Source organism: Mesoplodon bidens (genome assembly GCF_964165515.1).
Source record: "Mesoplodon bidens genome assembly, chromosome: 9".
Lineage (NCBI taxonomy): Eukaryota > Metazoa > Chordata > Mammalia > Artiodactyla > Ziphiidae > Mesoplodon > Mesoplodon bidens.
The window spans coordinates 78,262,824-78,277,515 of NC_138166.1; the positions used below are offsets into that span (position 1 = coordinate 78,262,824).

The window sequence follows — 14,692 nt, forward strand, 5'->3', positions numbered from 1 at the left end:
GCAATCTAACGCAAGTTAAAGTTTGAGAACCACTGGTCCTTAGCAACAACAATTCAGAGAGCCTCCAGTTTCCTCAAGCAATATCAGGAAAATTTCACCAAATCCTTAAAATAGAACCAAAATTTATAAGTTTCTACTTTTTTAGCTTTCCTTTTAAAGCAATAGTCATGAAGAGTTATAAAATAGAAAAAAATTCCAACAAATAGTGTCACAAATCACAAAATATTCATAAGTACTGACCTACAGGGTATAAAAAAATTAACATGCTTCTTTCTCACCCTCCCACGGAGAAAGGCCAAAAGGTTAATTTTGATTCCTTGGTTGCTTTTCTAGCCTTGTCTCTTAGTCCTCTTGTTTTACAGTTTTGTTTCCCCATAACCCACAAAGTCTAATCTTAACGAGGAGTCCATGTCACAATTATTTTTTCTGTTTTTCCATTTGCCTTTGTCCCAGGAACAAATGGCCTTTGAAGGGATATAGAATTTTTTTTTCCTTCATGGTTTTTTTTACTAGTGAGGTGCCTTGTAGAGTCTCTTCCAAGAGAAAGTAATGTTGCAAGTGCAGGTATGATAATCAAGTATTTTATAGACAAATTCTAATAAAAATACCCTGAAACCAATAAAAAAGACAATCCTGTCAGATATAGCAATCTTTCCTCATCTTATGAAGCTTAACTCTGAGACAATAATCAATTATGAGAAGTGAAAATAAATGAAGCTTCATAAGTAAGCCTCATAAGTCTTACCCAATTATTTACATCCTTTACCAAAATTTCATATAGTTTTATTTCATTCACTGCTTTTATCCACACGTTGTTTTATTACATAATTGTGGCCTTGTTATGAATATATTTTTATGCTGCCTTTCATGTTGTTACATAAGCATTTTTATTACACATAATTTATAAACCTATCATTGTTACTGTGTAATATTCTATCGTGTATAGTGGTTTTCAAACAGGGATAGTATTGCGCCCCAGTGTCTGGAGACGTTTTTGGTTTTCGCATCTGAAGGGGACGTGCTGCTGGCACTTACTGGGCAGAAGCTAGAAATGCAGCTAAACATTCCGAAATTCACAGGACAGCCCTCACAACGAAGAATCATACAGCACAGCATGTTGATAGTACCAGGGTGGAGGAACCTGCCCTCATGATGTACCGGGGCTCTTGTGATCACTTTCGTGATGTCAGCTGTTTAGGCTCTTTTCAAATTCTTCCTAAACTACAAAACTATGATAAACATTTCTTTATGTAAAAGCCTTTTACCATATTTAGGATGTTTCCTTAGTACCAATTCCTGTAAGTGCCAGTTGCTGAGAAGATTGTATGAATATTTTTATGTGTCTTAATACTCTTTGGCTTTCCAAGAGTTGTACAGTTTACACTCCCACTGCTCAGGTACTGGAGTCTTAGGGCTCCACTCCTGGGTTCAGGCTTCTGCTCAAACATCTCTTTGAGCAGCATTCCCCAGTCGGCCTGTTGGAAACAGCATCCCTCTCCTCCTAAGGAAGATATTCAAAATATTTAGCACTGATCATTGGAAGGGACTTGAGCTGGCTCAGTGTCCCGTGTGTGCAAGCCGAAAGTCGGGTCCCTCTCCGCAAGCCCCTCACCCCAGGCCCTCCGGTCTCCTTACCCTGCTTTTTCTCCGGAGTGCATTTTGCTTCCTGACATATTTTATATTTGTTGTCTGTCCCCCGCTATTAATATATAAGTTCCATGAGGAGAGGAACTTTGGCTCTTGTAAACCTCTGTATTTCCACACCTAGAACAGGACTGGGCACATTAAAAACACTCACTATGGGCTTCCCTGGTGGCGCAGTGGTTGAGAGTCCGCCTGCCGATGCAGGGGACACGGGTTCGTGCCCCTATCCCGGAAGATCCCACATGCCGCGGAGCGGCTGGGCCCGCGAGCCATGGCCGCGGAGCCTGTGTGTCCGGAGCCTGTGCTCCGCAACGGGAGAGGCCACAGCAGTGAGAGGCCCGCGTACAGCAAAAAAAAAAAAAAAAAAAAAAAAAACAAAAAACACTCACTACATTTTAGATAAATGAATGAATAAGGAGTGAATTAATGAATGAATTGGGGTTGTTTTGTTTTGTTTTATCTAGGACAAAAATGCTCTTTAATGATCCTGGGAAACCCGACACTCTATAGGTAGTGTTCCTCAACATACAATAAGTGTATCAATTTTGACCCATTTTCTTTTTCTGTAGCACCTTTGTAGATTAACCCAATTGAGAAATGGTGTTCTATACAGACTTTATCTACAATAGTAAATCACGTAGAGCAGTTTTGCTATCTGCAGAGAGGTATTAAAGATGAGCATGATCCATCTATTTAGCTAAATGCACCGGAACTATATATAGTCCATCATAGTTCTCAGTCTGATACTACCTGAGAATTTATGGCAGCTGCTTCTTCATATCAAATTAATACAAATATTTAATATGTGCATGTTCTACCCAATATTACAACATAGGACTCTTACTTAATTTTCACATTTCTCATTTGAAAGCCCCTAATTTGTTAGCATCCAAAATGACTTTAATAGACAAAACTTAGAAAATAAGAACGCTTTATAAGCAGATACATTTTAGTTTCTTAGAATTGAATTCCATTCATAAATAGCACATAGAATCAGAAATACTAAGTATTTATTGAATTAAAATGAACTTTTTAGGGAAAGTGGGAAAAATATACACATTTGTCAAAATACACAAAAACACTTACTATAAATCATGATTGATTATCATCCACTCACTGGCTAATTGCAAAATATTCTTGTATGTTAGAGGTTTCCTCCTCATTAGTACAATATTGGTGTGTTAGAGTAGGTGGTATTAAATGTTAAGGCATATAAATGAAACACACTACACTGGTTTTAAAAACCCAGACATCCGGGACTTCCCTGGTGGCACAGTGGTTAAGAATCTGCCTGCCAACACAGGGGACATGGGTTCGAGCCCTGGTCTGGGAAGATCCCATATGCCGCGAAGCAACTAAGCCCGTGGACCACAACTACTGAGCCCACGTGCCTAGAGCCTGTGCTCTGCAACAAGAGAAGCCACCACAATGAGAAGCCCGGGCACTGCAACGAAGAGTGGCCCCTGCTCGCCGCAACTAGAGAAAGCCCGCGTGCAGCAACGAAGACCCAACGCAACCAAAAATTTTAAAAATAAATAAATTATATATATTTTAAAAATCTGGGGCTTCCCTGGTGGCGCAGTGGTTGAGAGTCCACCTGCCGATGCAGGGGACATGGGTTCGTGCCCCGGTCCAGGAAGATCCCACATGGCGTGGAGCGGCTAGGCCCGTGAGCCATGGCCACTGAGCCTGCACATCCGGAGCCTGTGCTCCGCAACGGGAGAGGCCACAACAGTGAGAGGCCTGCGTACCACACACACACACAAAAAAAATCTGGACATCCTTGGCATTAAAGTTAACAAGTTTCTTAAGGTAATCATTTTTAAAAAGAAAAAATAAGATTTGGAAGTGGGAGTAAGAAAAACTGTGTGTGAGATGGAAACTTCTATTTACGTACACAACAACAAACTCCTAATCAACCTCTCACCTGGGACACATTCTAAGCAGCTCAAGACACACAGCCTGACCTTTGAAAAACTTCCCGAATATGCTAATTTGTAATCCTTTCCTCTGAAGCTTTGGACATGACTTTCTCAGATTCCTATTATCTTGCTTCAATCCTGGGGGAGTTGCTTTAGTTCTGAATTATCCACATGAGAAATGAACCGATGCCAGTAATTTTTTCCTTGCTGCTAACTTGTTTAATGAAGGTATGTATTGAAAACTATAGCATTAAGGTTCCTAATGAAAACTATTAGAGAAGTCTCTTACAGCACTTTTACTTCAGGTAAGTGTTTTAAAGGACTCGGGAAGTTAAAAGCACATTCCTTGGGCTTTTTAGAGAGTAAATGAAAAACATTCCACATTTTGTTTATACAATATGTCTAGTTCTAATCTCACAGGATACATAAAAATGTTCAAAGAACCACCTAGAGAAAAAAAATGAAATGGTTTGAAAATAACTAAGGCCAATGAGGAAACATTGATAACTGGGGTCATTTACTGTATATTCACAGAATCCACCTACATGCCACTCTCCTTCTGGGGTGCCTTCCTGTGGCAGATTGTATTTTCCAAAAATAGCTCAACAATAGCTTTCAGCCCACATGTGACTCATTGAAACTCATCCCAGTGAGAGGTGGATCTATGGTCCCTTGCCTTGAATCTGGATGGACTTGTGACTACAATGAAAGTGATGCTACGTGGTTTCTGAAGTTAAGTCATAAAAGGCAACACAGCATCTGCCTGGTTCCCTTGGATGTTCACTCTTAGAAGAGCACCACTATCCTTTGACCAACCCACGCATGGAAGATACATGTGGAAAGAAACCAAGGTCCTGGTCCACTGCCCCAGCTGAGCTAGAACCAACTTGCAATCATGGGAACAAGCTGTCTTTAAGTGGATCCCCCAACTCCCAGCCAAGTGAGACTGGGGATGGGGCACAGACAAGCTGTTCCCACTGAGCCATGCCCAAATTGCAGCGTGACAGCCAAATAGATAACTGTTGTTTTAAGCCATTACATTTTTAAAAATTTATTTGTTTATTTTATTTTTGGCTGCATTGGGTCTTCGTTGCAGCACGTGAGGGCTACTCTTTGTTGCGGTGTGCGCGCTTCTCACTGCGGTGGCTTCTCTTGTTGTGGAGCACCGGCTCCAGGCACATGGGCTCAGTAGTTGTGGCTCACGGGCTTAGTTGCTCCACGGCATGTGGGATCTTCCTGGGCCAGGGCTCGAACCCGTGTCCCCTGCATTGGCAGGTGGGTTCTTAACCACTGCACCACCACGGAAGCCCAGCCATTACATTTTGAGGTAGCTGGTTCCACCGTGAGAGTAACCAGAACACTTCTTACGCACTTCATTTAACTTTGTGAGGCATATTTTCTCTTCTGTAAAGTCAGAAGTCTGGCCAGATGATAATTTTGGCCCTTTCTTCTCTACAGTCACTTTACAATTCTCCTTATGGAGCAGGTATCTCAATGGCTTGTTTGAGAAGCATGGATCCTGAGGAGTCTTCCAAATGTATCCAAAAGATTGAAAAAACCTCAAAGGTAAAATTGCATGATCTTTAACATAAACTTCAAACAGAAATGTTATTTCAAAAGAGTTATTGCAGAAAAAAAAAACAAGTGTTTTTGACATCTACTACGTGTCAGGCTTTTCTCTTACATTCTCTCAGAAACTTTATAACCATGCTGTGAGTTACTGTTGTCCTCAGTTTATGGAAAAGGAAACAGCTAGTATGTTGTAGGACTAATCACACTACTTCTCAGAGAAACTTCTGTCTCATGAGTCTAGGATGAGGAAAGCTGGAAATATAAATATCAGTATTATCTGGAGGAAGCCAGAAAAGTCAGAAAGACCTGGAAGATGTGAGCATTAAGTCTACCAAAATGGTTAGACCAGGGATTCACAAACTGTGGCTCAGGGGCTCTATGCTTCTAAGTACAGTATAATCTACCCATCCATACCCAGATCCTACCACCACCACCTTTACTATTGAAATTTCTGGTAGAAAACTTGTTACTGAGAGCCAATGCAGTATTTCACTCTATATATCTTTACTCAAGCTTACTGACATTTCCTTTTCTAGCACTAACGTTAGACACCCCCCCTTCAATCATACCCCCTTTATCACTCAGTTAAAGCCCAAACTAGTTATTATATTATCTCAGTGGGTTCCTCCTCCCACCCAAGGTGCTCTTTCCCTAGTTCCCATGCCATCTGGGTGCTCATCCAGACTGGGGGTGAAATCAATGCAACACAAGTGTTATTTCCTAATTGATTATGTTAAAATCAATGTTGTGGTTAAAAACAAAAAACAAAAAACTTTCATAACAGTTATGTCTTTACTTGTTAATAGATTATTGATCTCCATTATTGATATTTTTGGCAGGTGGGACTAGGTCGTAATCAACTTTGATCCTTTTCCAAAAGCATAGATGCTTTCTCAACTGCCATATGTCCCACATATAATACCTGCTTATTTCGATGGCAGAATTAGTTTCATATGCCAGAATATGAGCACAGTCCCTCAGAAAGTTTAATTTATATCCCTAAAGAGAAACATTTCTTTCCTCCAAGGAGAAAAAAACTTTTATTTGTACATCTTGATACATACTTCACACAGCATGCAATTCACACAAAGTGCACAATTCAGTGATTTTTAGTATATTCAGAGTTGCACCTCCATTACCACAATCAACTCTACATTTTCATCTCCCCCCAAAACCCCCAAACTCATTAGCAGTCACTCCCACTTGTCCCCAAACCCCCCAGCCCTAGGCAACCACTAATCTACTTTCTCCATATAGAGATTTGACTATTCTAGACATTTCAAACAAATGAAATCATACAATATGTGGCTTTTCATGCCTGGCTTCTTTCACTTAATGTTTATCCATGTTGTAGCAAGTATCTGTACTTAATCTCTTTTTAATTGCCAAATATTATTCCATTGTATGGATATGCCACATTTTGTTTATTCATTTATTATTTGATGGGCAGTTGACTTGTTTTGATTTCTGGCTGTTATGAATAATGCTGCTATGAACATCTGTTTACAAGTTGTTGTGTGGACATATTTTCATTTCTCTAATACCAAAGAGTGGAATTACTGGATCATATGGTAACTCTATGTTTAACCATTTGAGGAACTGCCAAACTGTTTTTCCAAGCAGTTGTACCATTTTATATTTCCACCTGCAGTTTATGAGGGTTCCAATTTCTCCACATCTTCACCAGCACTTATTATTTTTTCACAGTAGCTATCCTGGTGACTTTGAAGTGGTATCTCATTGTAGGTTTGATTTGTATTTCCCTGATAGCTAATGTATGTTAGGCATCTTTTCATGTGCTTATTGGCCTTTTGTATGCCTTCTTTGGAGAACAGTTAATTCCGATCCTTTGTCCGTTTTTTTTAATTGGGCTCTTTGACTTTTTCTTGAATATAGTAGTTCTTTACCTATTCTAAGTACAAGTTCTTCTCTCACTTGGTATATGATTTGCAAACATTTTCTCTCATTCTGTGGGTTGTCTTTTGCCTTCTTGAGGTATTCTTGGAAGCACAGAAATTCTTAATCATGATGATACCCAATTTATCTATTTTTTTTCTTTCACTGCTTGTGCTTTTGGTGTCATTTATTTAAGAAAGCACTGCCTAATCCAAGGTCATAAAGATTTACATCTATGATTTCATCTAAAAGTTTTTTGGTGTTTGCTCTCATATTTAGGTATTTGGTCCATTTTGAGATAATTTTTATATGTGCTGTGAGGTAGGGAGTCCAACTTTATTCTTTTGTATGTGGATATCCAGCTGTTTCAGCACAATTTGATGAAAAGATTATTTTTCTCAATTGAATTGTCCTAGCATCTTTTTCAAAAGTCAATTGACTGTAAATACGAGTTATTTCTGGACTCTCAATCTATTCCTATTTTACACTTTTTCTTAGAATTGTTTTCTTAATATTACTTTTGCTTCATTCATTGATATTGTATACAAATACAATCAATTTTTGAATATTAATCCTGTATCATGCAACTTTGCTGAACTCATGTATTAGTTCTAATGTTTTCTTAGAGTATTCTTTTGAATTTTCTTTGTATAACATTAGAGGTAGTTTTACACCTTCCTTTCTAATCTGGATGTCTTTTATTTCATTTTCTTGCCTAATTGCCCAGCTATACCCTCCAGTATAAGTTGAATAGAAATGGCTAGAGTATACATCCTTGTCTTGTTTCTGATTTTAGGGGGGAATCCTTCAGTCTTTCATCATTAACTATGATACTAGCTATGGTTTTTTCATAGATGCCCTTTATCAGGTTGAAGAATTCCCTTCTATTCCTAGCTTGTTGAGTGTTTCTTATCATAAAAGTGTGTTGGATTTGTTAATGCTTTTCCTGTGCCTAATGAGGTGATCACGTGGATTTTGATTTAGTCTTACCTATTTCCTTTTCCAAACATTAAAAGAAAGCTATAAGAAATGTCACTTTCTAAATGGATCATAATTTTACAAAAAGGCATAAAATAGTATTATTGCAAAGCTTTGGTAATCTAAAAGCATCCAACTGAATCAGTTTGAAAAATAAAAGCAAAAGAAAAATAAAGCTGCATGAAGAAATTTTTTTCTTACTAAAAAGATAAAACTTCATCTGCTAATTATCAGAAAATATATTCTTGTAAGAAAAAGTTGCATAATAAATTAACAAGTAGTACAATCATTATCACTTTTACATACACATGAAAAAATACATGATCGAATTATTAAAGTTCCCTGGTAATTACCGGCATCTCTTGTTCCAAATGTTTTCATATTAAAATAGAGATTTATATTTCAAAAACACCATTGTATTCACTTAATCAAAACATATCATGCGTTATGTTTTAAAATATCACATTAGCAAGAATGTTGTTGCATAAAAGTTCAGAGCTGTGTTGGCTGGGAAGATAAAAACAAAATATAATTCTCAATTATGGTTTGATTGTGCTCTGTGTAGTATACATAATGCCTTCTGCTTTAATTCGCTCCAATATTGGTCCATAGATCTCCTTTGAAAAGGGCCCCATCAGGCCTTTAGCTTTAATTTCACCTAGAAGAAAATAAATTTGTAGTTACCATTTTAAAGGTGGTATGAAAGGTTAACTTCTACAGCAAGAGTCTCCATACAGCAGTAAACTTTGAGTCAACAAATTGTTGGAGGCCTAGGGATTTTTCAAAATAGCAGCTTAAATGTCCCCTACTAAATTATTACTTTGGGACTTTCCTGGTGGTCCAGTGGGTAAGACTCCACGTTCCCCATTCAGGGGACCTGGGTTCAATCGGGGAGCTAGATCCCACATGTGTGCCGCAACTAGTAGTTCACATGTTGCAACTAAGAAGTCCACATTCCATGACTAAGAGCCCACATGCCGCAATGAAGATCCCGTGTGCCGCAACTAAGACCCGGTGCAGCCAAAATAAATACGTAAATATTTTTTTAAAAATTATTACTTAGGGCCTCCCTGGTGGCGCAGTGGTTGAGAGTCCGCCTGCCGATGCAGGGGATACGGGTTCGTGCCCCGGTCTGGGAGGATCCCATATGCCGCGGAGCGGCTGGGCCCGTGAGCCATGGCCACTGGGCCTGCGCATCCGGAGCCTGTGCTCCGCAACGGGAGAGGCCACAACAGTGAGAGGCCCGCATACCGCAAAAAGAAAAAAAAAAAAAAAAAAAAATTATTACTTAATCAACACTGTAAGAAAAAGCAGTTAATTGAAAGCACAGCTGGAGTTAGGGACAGAGTCTGAATTTATACACTTAACTGCATTAACTACCAAATCAGAGAATAAAGTCTAGTAAGAAAGTAAAGTCAATCTAACTGGTCTGCTTTATTTGCTGATGTCAGTTTTTAAAAAGCATAACACCAACAGAATGAAATTAAAAGCAATCTGGTTATTTGGGCACTGGCATCTGTTAGGGTGGCTGAAAGAGTAAGTCTGGGCACTTTCCTTAAAGACTATGATGCCCTCATCCCTCATCACTTCTTCACTTTGGTTCCTCAATAACTAAGTAGGCGGTTTAATTTTTTTTTTTTTTTTGCGGTTCGCGGGCCTCTCACTGTTGCGGCCTCTCCCGTTGTGGAGCACAGGCTCCGGACGCGCAGGCTCAGCAGCCATGGCTCATGGGCCCAGCCGCTCCGCGGCATGTGGGATCTTCCCGGACCGGGGCACGAACCTGTGTCCCTTGCATCGGCAGGCGGACTCTCAACCACTGCACCACCAGGGAAGCCCTAGGTGGTTTAATTTGATATTAGCTAATATGATACTGTAGATTTTTTCCCCATTATTTCCCATTTATATGTTTTGGTGTTTTTTACTCCCCTCACACCTTCACAGGGGCCAAATGGGGCGTCATATTCAGAGATAATGCTTATTAAATGCAAACATCATCTTAAGGGGAGAGTGGAGAGTTGAAATTTGAATTCATTTAGTTCGAAATATATATTTAGTATTGATAGTATGTTGAGACATGAGGATTAATAAAATGTGTCCTATATTTTTGAAGATCTGGAAATGAATACTCGCTGCTATTTCAGTGTTACCCCCAAAATACAAAAAAATAAGGAAAGAAAAGGAGGCAGTTAACATTCCCTGTGGACCCCTCTATGTGGTAGGAGCTTTGTGTATTATTTCACTTTAGTGTCACAACAACCCTATGAATTAGTCATGACAATCCCCACTTTAAAGATGAAGGAACTCTGACTCAGAGATGCTAAGAACTTGCACCCCATCACTCAGTCATCTTGCGACTGAGCTGGGACAGAAATCAGGTCTAACTCCGAAGCCAAGGTTTTTTACTCATCACAAGGTGATCTCTCAGTCAGCCAGCCCTTAGATCTTCTGAACTGGCTCACTTTTAGTGAAAGCCAGTGTCATACTCAAGACTAATTATTTGATATCGAGGCCCTGAATGACTTGGAGATAATATGGAGACAACCTTGGTCCCCCAATGAAAGAACTTACCATCAAGTAACATCTTGGCTGCCATAGCAGTGGGTAACCCCACAGTTTTAGCCATAGCTGAAAAACCATTGACATCCCCGTAAACCACAAGATCAACAGTTTTATTTTCTAAATGTCCTGAAGGATGTCTGATTCCAAAGTTGTCTCTCATCACAATCATATCTTTCTCTCCAGGGCCTTAAAATAAATAAACATACAGTTTAAAACGTCACTATCATTACAACTCCAGTATCGTACTTCATCCCCCTGTGCCTGCCCTGCTGCTTTCGTTTCCCTTCCCATTATGTATATCCTTAAACAATTATGTATACTGCTTTTTAGCCCAAAGACCAAATTAAAAATTCAAGGAAATGATAACTCTAACCAGGTTCCTCTGTCTAGGTGGGTATCACTATAACCTGGTTACAGACACGAGGGTACTTCTGTAGAGGCCATCCCTGCTCCTCCCCAAAATGCTCCTTCAGCATTTCCTTAATGTGTCAAAAATTAAAAGTAAAACTAATGATTTTTTCCTTTGCCATATTACCCAAGTTCACTCTTACTGAATAGTTCTCTTATTCTCCCCTCTGGAAAAATAGTCCAAGTGTTCTTTCTCCATTCCCACTGCATGGCTCCCGCCCTTCAGTCTAATTCGCTGGTTCTTATGATTCCTCTGCTGGGATGTTTAGCCAATAGCCCACGGCCTACCATAGGAAAGCTTCATGGCCAAATGCTTGGAGAGTGCATCCACGAGAGACTCTGCCCGAGGGACTTGTTCATCCCCAAGTAAGCCCAACCTGAGAAGCACGAGAGACGGCTGCATTAGTTCAAGTCCTATACCTATGCTCAGTTGGGAAGCAGAAGGGAACGCTCACTGGATTTTATCTTGAAAGGGCAGAATCACAAGATGACAGTTCAAGTTATAGGACTCTCAAGTTATTGTAAAATAATAATAATGAGAGTAATGTTTTAACCTTTAGAATCATCCCCAGACTCTCCCAGGAGTGTTGCCTGGAGCTAGACCTGATGCACTGTTGCAAGTACACACTGTTGCAAAGCTTTTCATGAGATTAATTTACAGGTTAGTTCTCCCACATGAAGGATACCAGCAGCATGGGCCACAGCCACATGAATAAGTGCTTTAAAGTAGTTAAAGGAAGACTGGGAGAATGTCCTACAGGAGAGAAAAAATATCCCACCTTTCTCAGGGACTGAGTAGTGAAGCTGCTCAAAAATAAGTATTTCCCAAGTTATAATTGCCATTGAATTTCTCGCTTTACCTACTTTTTAGCTCCACATGAACATGGTACGCGGTAATCTCTCTACAACAGGCCAACATTAGAGCAGCAAATTAATCAAAGACAATGTAAAATGTTTGCTTCTATCTTGACTTTTCTTTGACTAGAAAGCACTAAGTAATCGAGCCAGTATTTTGCTCTAGGTTGACTGGTGGGTACCTACCATTCAACAGCCTCCAGCTGGGTATTGTCTCCTTCTAGTTTCTTAAAGACAGCTTCCTTAAGCACATCACACTTGGAGGAGGGTGAAATTCCCACTAGATCACAGAGGAGTTCTTTCTGGTTAGAAAGACAAAGATACAAATTCTAAGTTCCAAATAAAATAAAAAATGAGTTGAGAAATTATCCTATTAAGACATTGGACCACAAAAGAACCTCAAATTTTGAATTAGAAATAATTAGAAATAGTAACTTGTGGCACACACATGTGCATACACACATCTGCACACCCACACATCAATAAATGGGTATTTCAGAATGATATTTCAGCAATAAAAGAGTCATGACACCAAATCAATACCAAAAAGGTGATACCATATTTACCATCACATTGACTACCTTTGCAGGTCCTCTCCATCACCTTACCCCTCATTATCCCTCATCGTCCAGAAGTCAATTGTGGCCAGGATAGAGTGAAAGGGGTTTATTGCTGTGGTTGCTAGTAGCAACTAGAGTTCTTTTGTAGGTTCAAGAAATGAGGAAGATTGTGCAGATAATAAAATCTCAAAGGAAGAGCACTTAAACAGTGGTCATAGCTTTTTCTAATTTCTAAACAAGACTTTTTCCAGGCTCCCAAGGAAATTGTTATGCTCTAGATTAAGGATCAACAAACTAGTTCACAGGCCAGATTGAGCTCACCACCTGGTTTTGTAAATAAAAAGTTTTACTGAAACACAGCCATGCTCATTTGTTTATGAGCAGTCTGAACTGAGTAGCCTGACAGAGACCACATGACCCATAAAAGCCTAAAAAATTTACAATCTGGCCTTTTACCCCCAAAAAAGTTTGCCAGCCCCTGTTCTAGACTGTAGCTACCAAGACAAGGGGACCAGCCCCAAGAATGCCTGCACCAACCTGCCTCAATATCAGATTCACCATGGATATTTATTCACTCCTCTCCAACAAGTAAATTTATGAAATCCGAAACTTAGATTGAAAAGACTCTCAGATACACAAAAGAACTGAATTTAAAAGCAACTGGCAGGCTTCCCTGGTGGCTCAGTGGTTGAAAATCTGCCTGCCAATGCAGGGGACACGGGTTCGAGCCCTGGTCTGGGAAGATCCCACATGCCGCGGAGCAACTAGGCCCGTGAGCCACAACTACTGAGCCTGTGCGTCTGGAGCCTGTGCTCCCCAAAAAGAGAGGCCGCGACAGTGAGAGGCCCGCGCACCGCGATGAAGAGTGGCCCCCCCGCTCGCCACAACTGGAGAAAGCCCTCGCACAGAAACGAAGACCCAACACAGCCAAAAATAATAAATAAAAAAAATTTTTTTTAAAAAAAGCAACTGGCTAACCAGAATACCCAAGATCCAAGTTTCTTTGGGACAGTTAATGGGATTAGCAGTATTGATTCTTTTCTCTTTGTGATAAATTTCTAGCATTTCTATTGGACTATGGGCACATTAATTTAAGTTGAATGACCAGCTGGTAACAAGTTAATTCCTGGCAGTTAGTGGAAGCTCTAGATTTTAATACAACACAGATATGGGCATAAACTCAGTAATTAGAAACTCAGATTATGCATGGTTACACATGGTCAAATAAAAGAACGAATGGAATTCGGGCGTTGGGAATCTAGTTCTGCGATACCACCAGGAGCTCTCCTGCTTTCTCAGTTTCAGGAGGCCCAAGCTTAACTCCTGTCATGGGGCCACCACTTAGACAAGCGGCAGAGCCCAGAGCACAATGCAGAGAGCAAGCCCATCTCTGCTCAGGGCTGAGGGAGCAATCACGTGGCAGAAGCTGCTGCAGGAAACAGGCCCCGAGAGTCAGCCTCCATGTCCTCTCCATCCTCCCCAAAAAATGAAGTTTGGAAAGGGGGGGCTTTGGGGCTAGGACTTAACTTCCTGCACATAAACCACAGAATGGGTTCTTCGCTGGTCCAAACCCACGTTCAAACCTGACCATTTCAGAAGGCATTTCTGAAGAGCAGCAGACAATGTATAATTCCGGAGTCACTCACCCAGGTGAGCGGATTGGCCTCAGGTCGAAGGGCAGGAAATGCATCTCTGTTTATAAGACCCAGTTTTACAAATCCATTCAGGGCTTTGGCATATCCCTGGAACAAGAGTTATTAAGCCATATATAAATGTTTGTCTTCAAAGAAAAAAATTTTTTTAATTTTTTGAAAATAAGGATCTCTTTTTGTAATTCATTTAGAAAACAGGCTAAAAATAGCCATTTGTATCGCTAGTATTGATGCAGCCACCCTCGGGTTCAAACCAACATCAGTAGTGTCACAACAATTTCACTGGTTTACACAAGAGCCCTTGCAAAACTTGGGTCTTTACTTTTGTTTCTGGGTAACATGCGAGTGGTGTTTTCTGACAGCGTAAGGGAAAATTTCATCTTGTGTTACATGCTCAGGTCAGCAGAATTGTATTTAATAGAATAAATGGAATATAATGGAAGGGGCTTGTAAGAATATCTCCCAATGGGGGGGCTTCCCTGGTGGCGCAGTGGTTGAGAGCCCGCCTGCCGATGCAGGGGACACGGGTTCGTGCCCTGGTCCGGGAGGATCCCACATGCCGCGGAGCGGCTGGGCCCGTGAGCCATGGCCGCTGGGCCTGCGCGTCCGGAGCCTGTGCTCCGCAACGGGAGAGGCCACAACAGTG

At 40.5% G+C, this 14,692-nt stretch overlaps 1 protein-coding gene across 1 annotated transcript in view; it reads right to left on the reverse strand.

Annotated features, from left to right (window-relative positions):
- Positions 1–6,165: 6,165 nt before the first annotated feature.
- The window catches only part of AASS (aminoadipate-semialdehyde synthase), a 61,763-nt gene continuing 53,236 nt past the window's right edge, over positions 6,166–14,692 (reverse strand). Inside the window, exons 20-24 of the mRNA XM_081243917.1 lie at positions 14,041–14,136; positions 12,021–12,136; positions 11,268–11,356; positions 10,581–10,757; positions 6,166–8,670 (exon numbers count right to left, since the gene is read on the reverse strand). Coding sequence (XP_081100043.1) covers positions 8,552–8,670; positions 10,581–10,757; positions 11,268–11,356; positions 12,021–12,136; positions 14,041–14,136 — 597 coding nt within the window. The 3' untranslated portion in view covers positions 6,166–8,551. The remainder of the gene's footprint in view (positions 8,671–10,580; positions 10,758–11,267; positions 11,357–12,020; positions 12,137–14,040; positions 14,137–14,692) is intronic.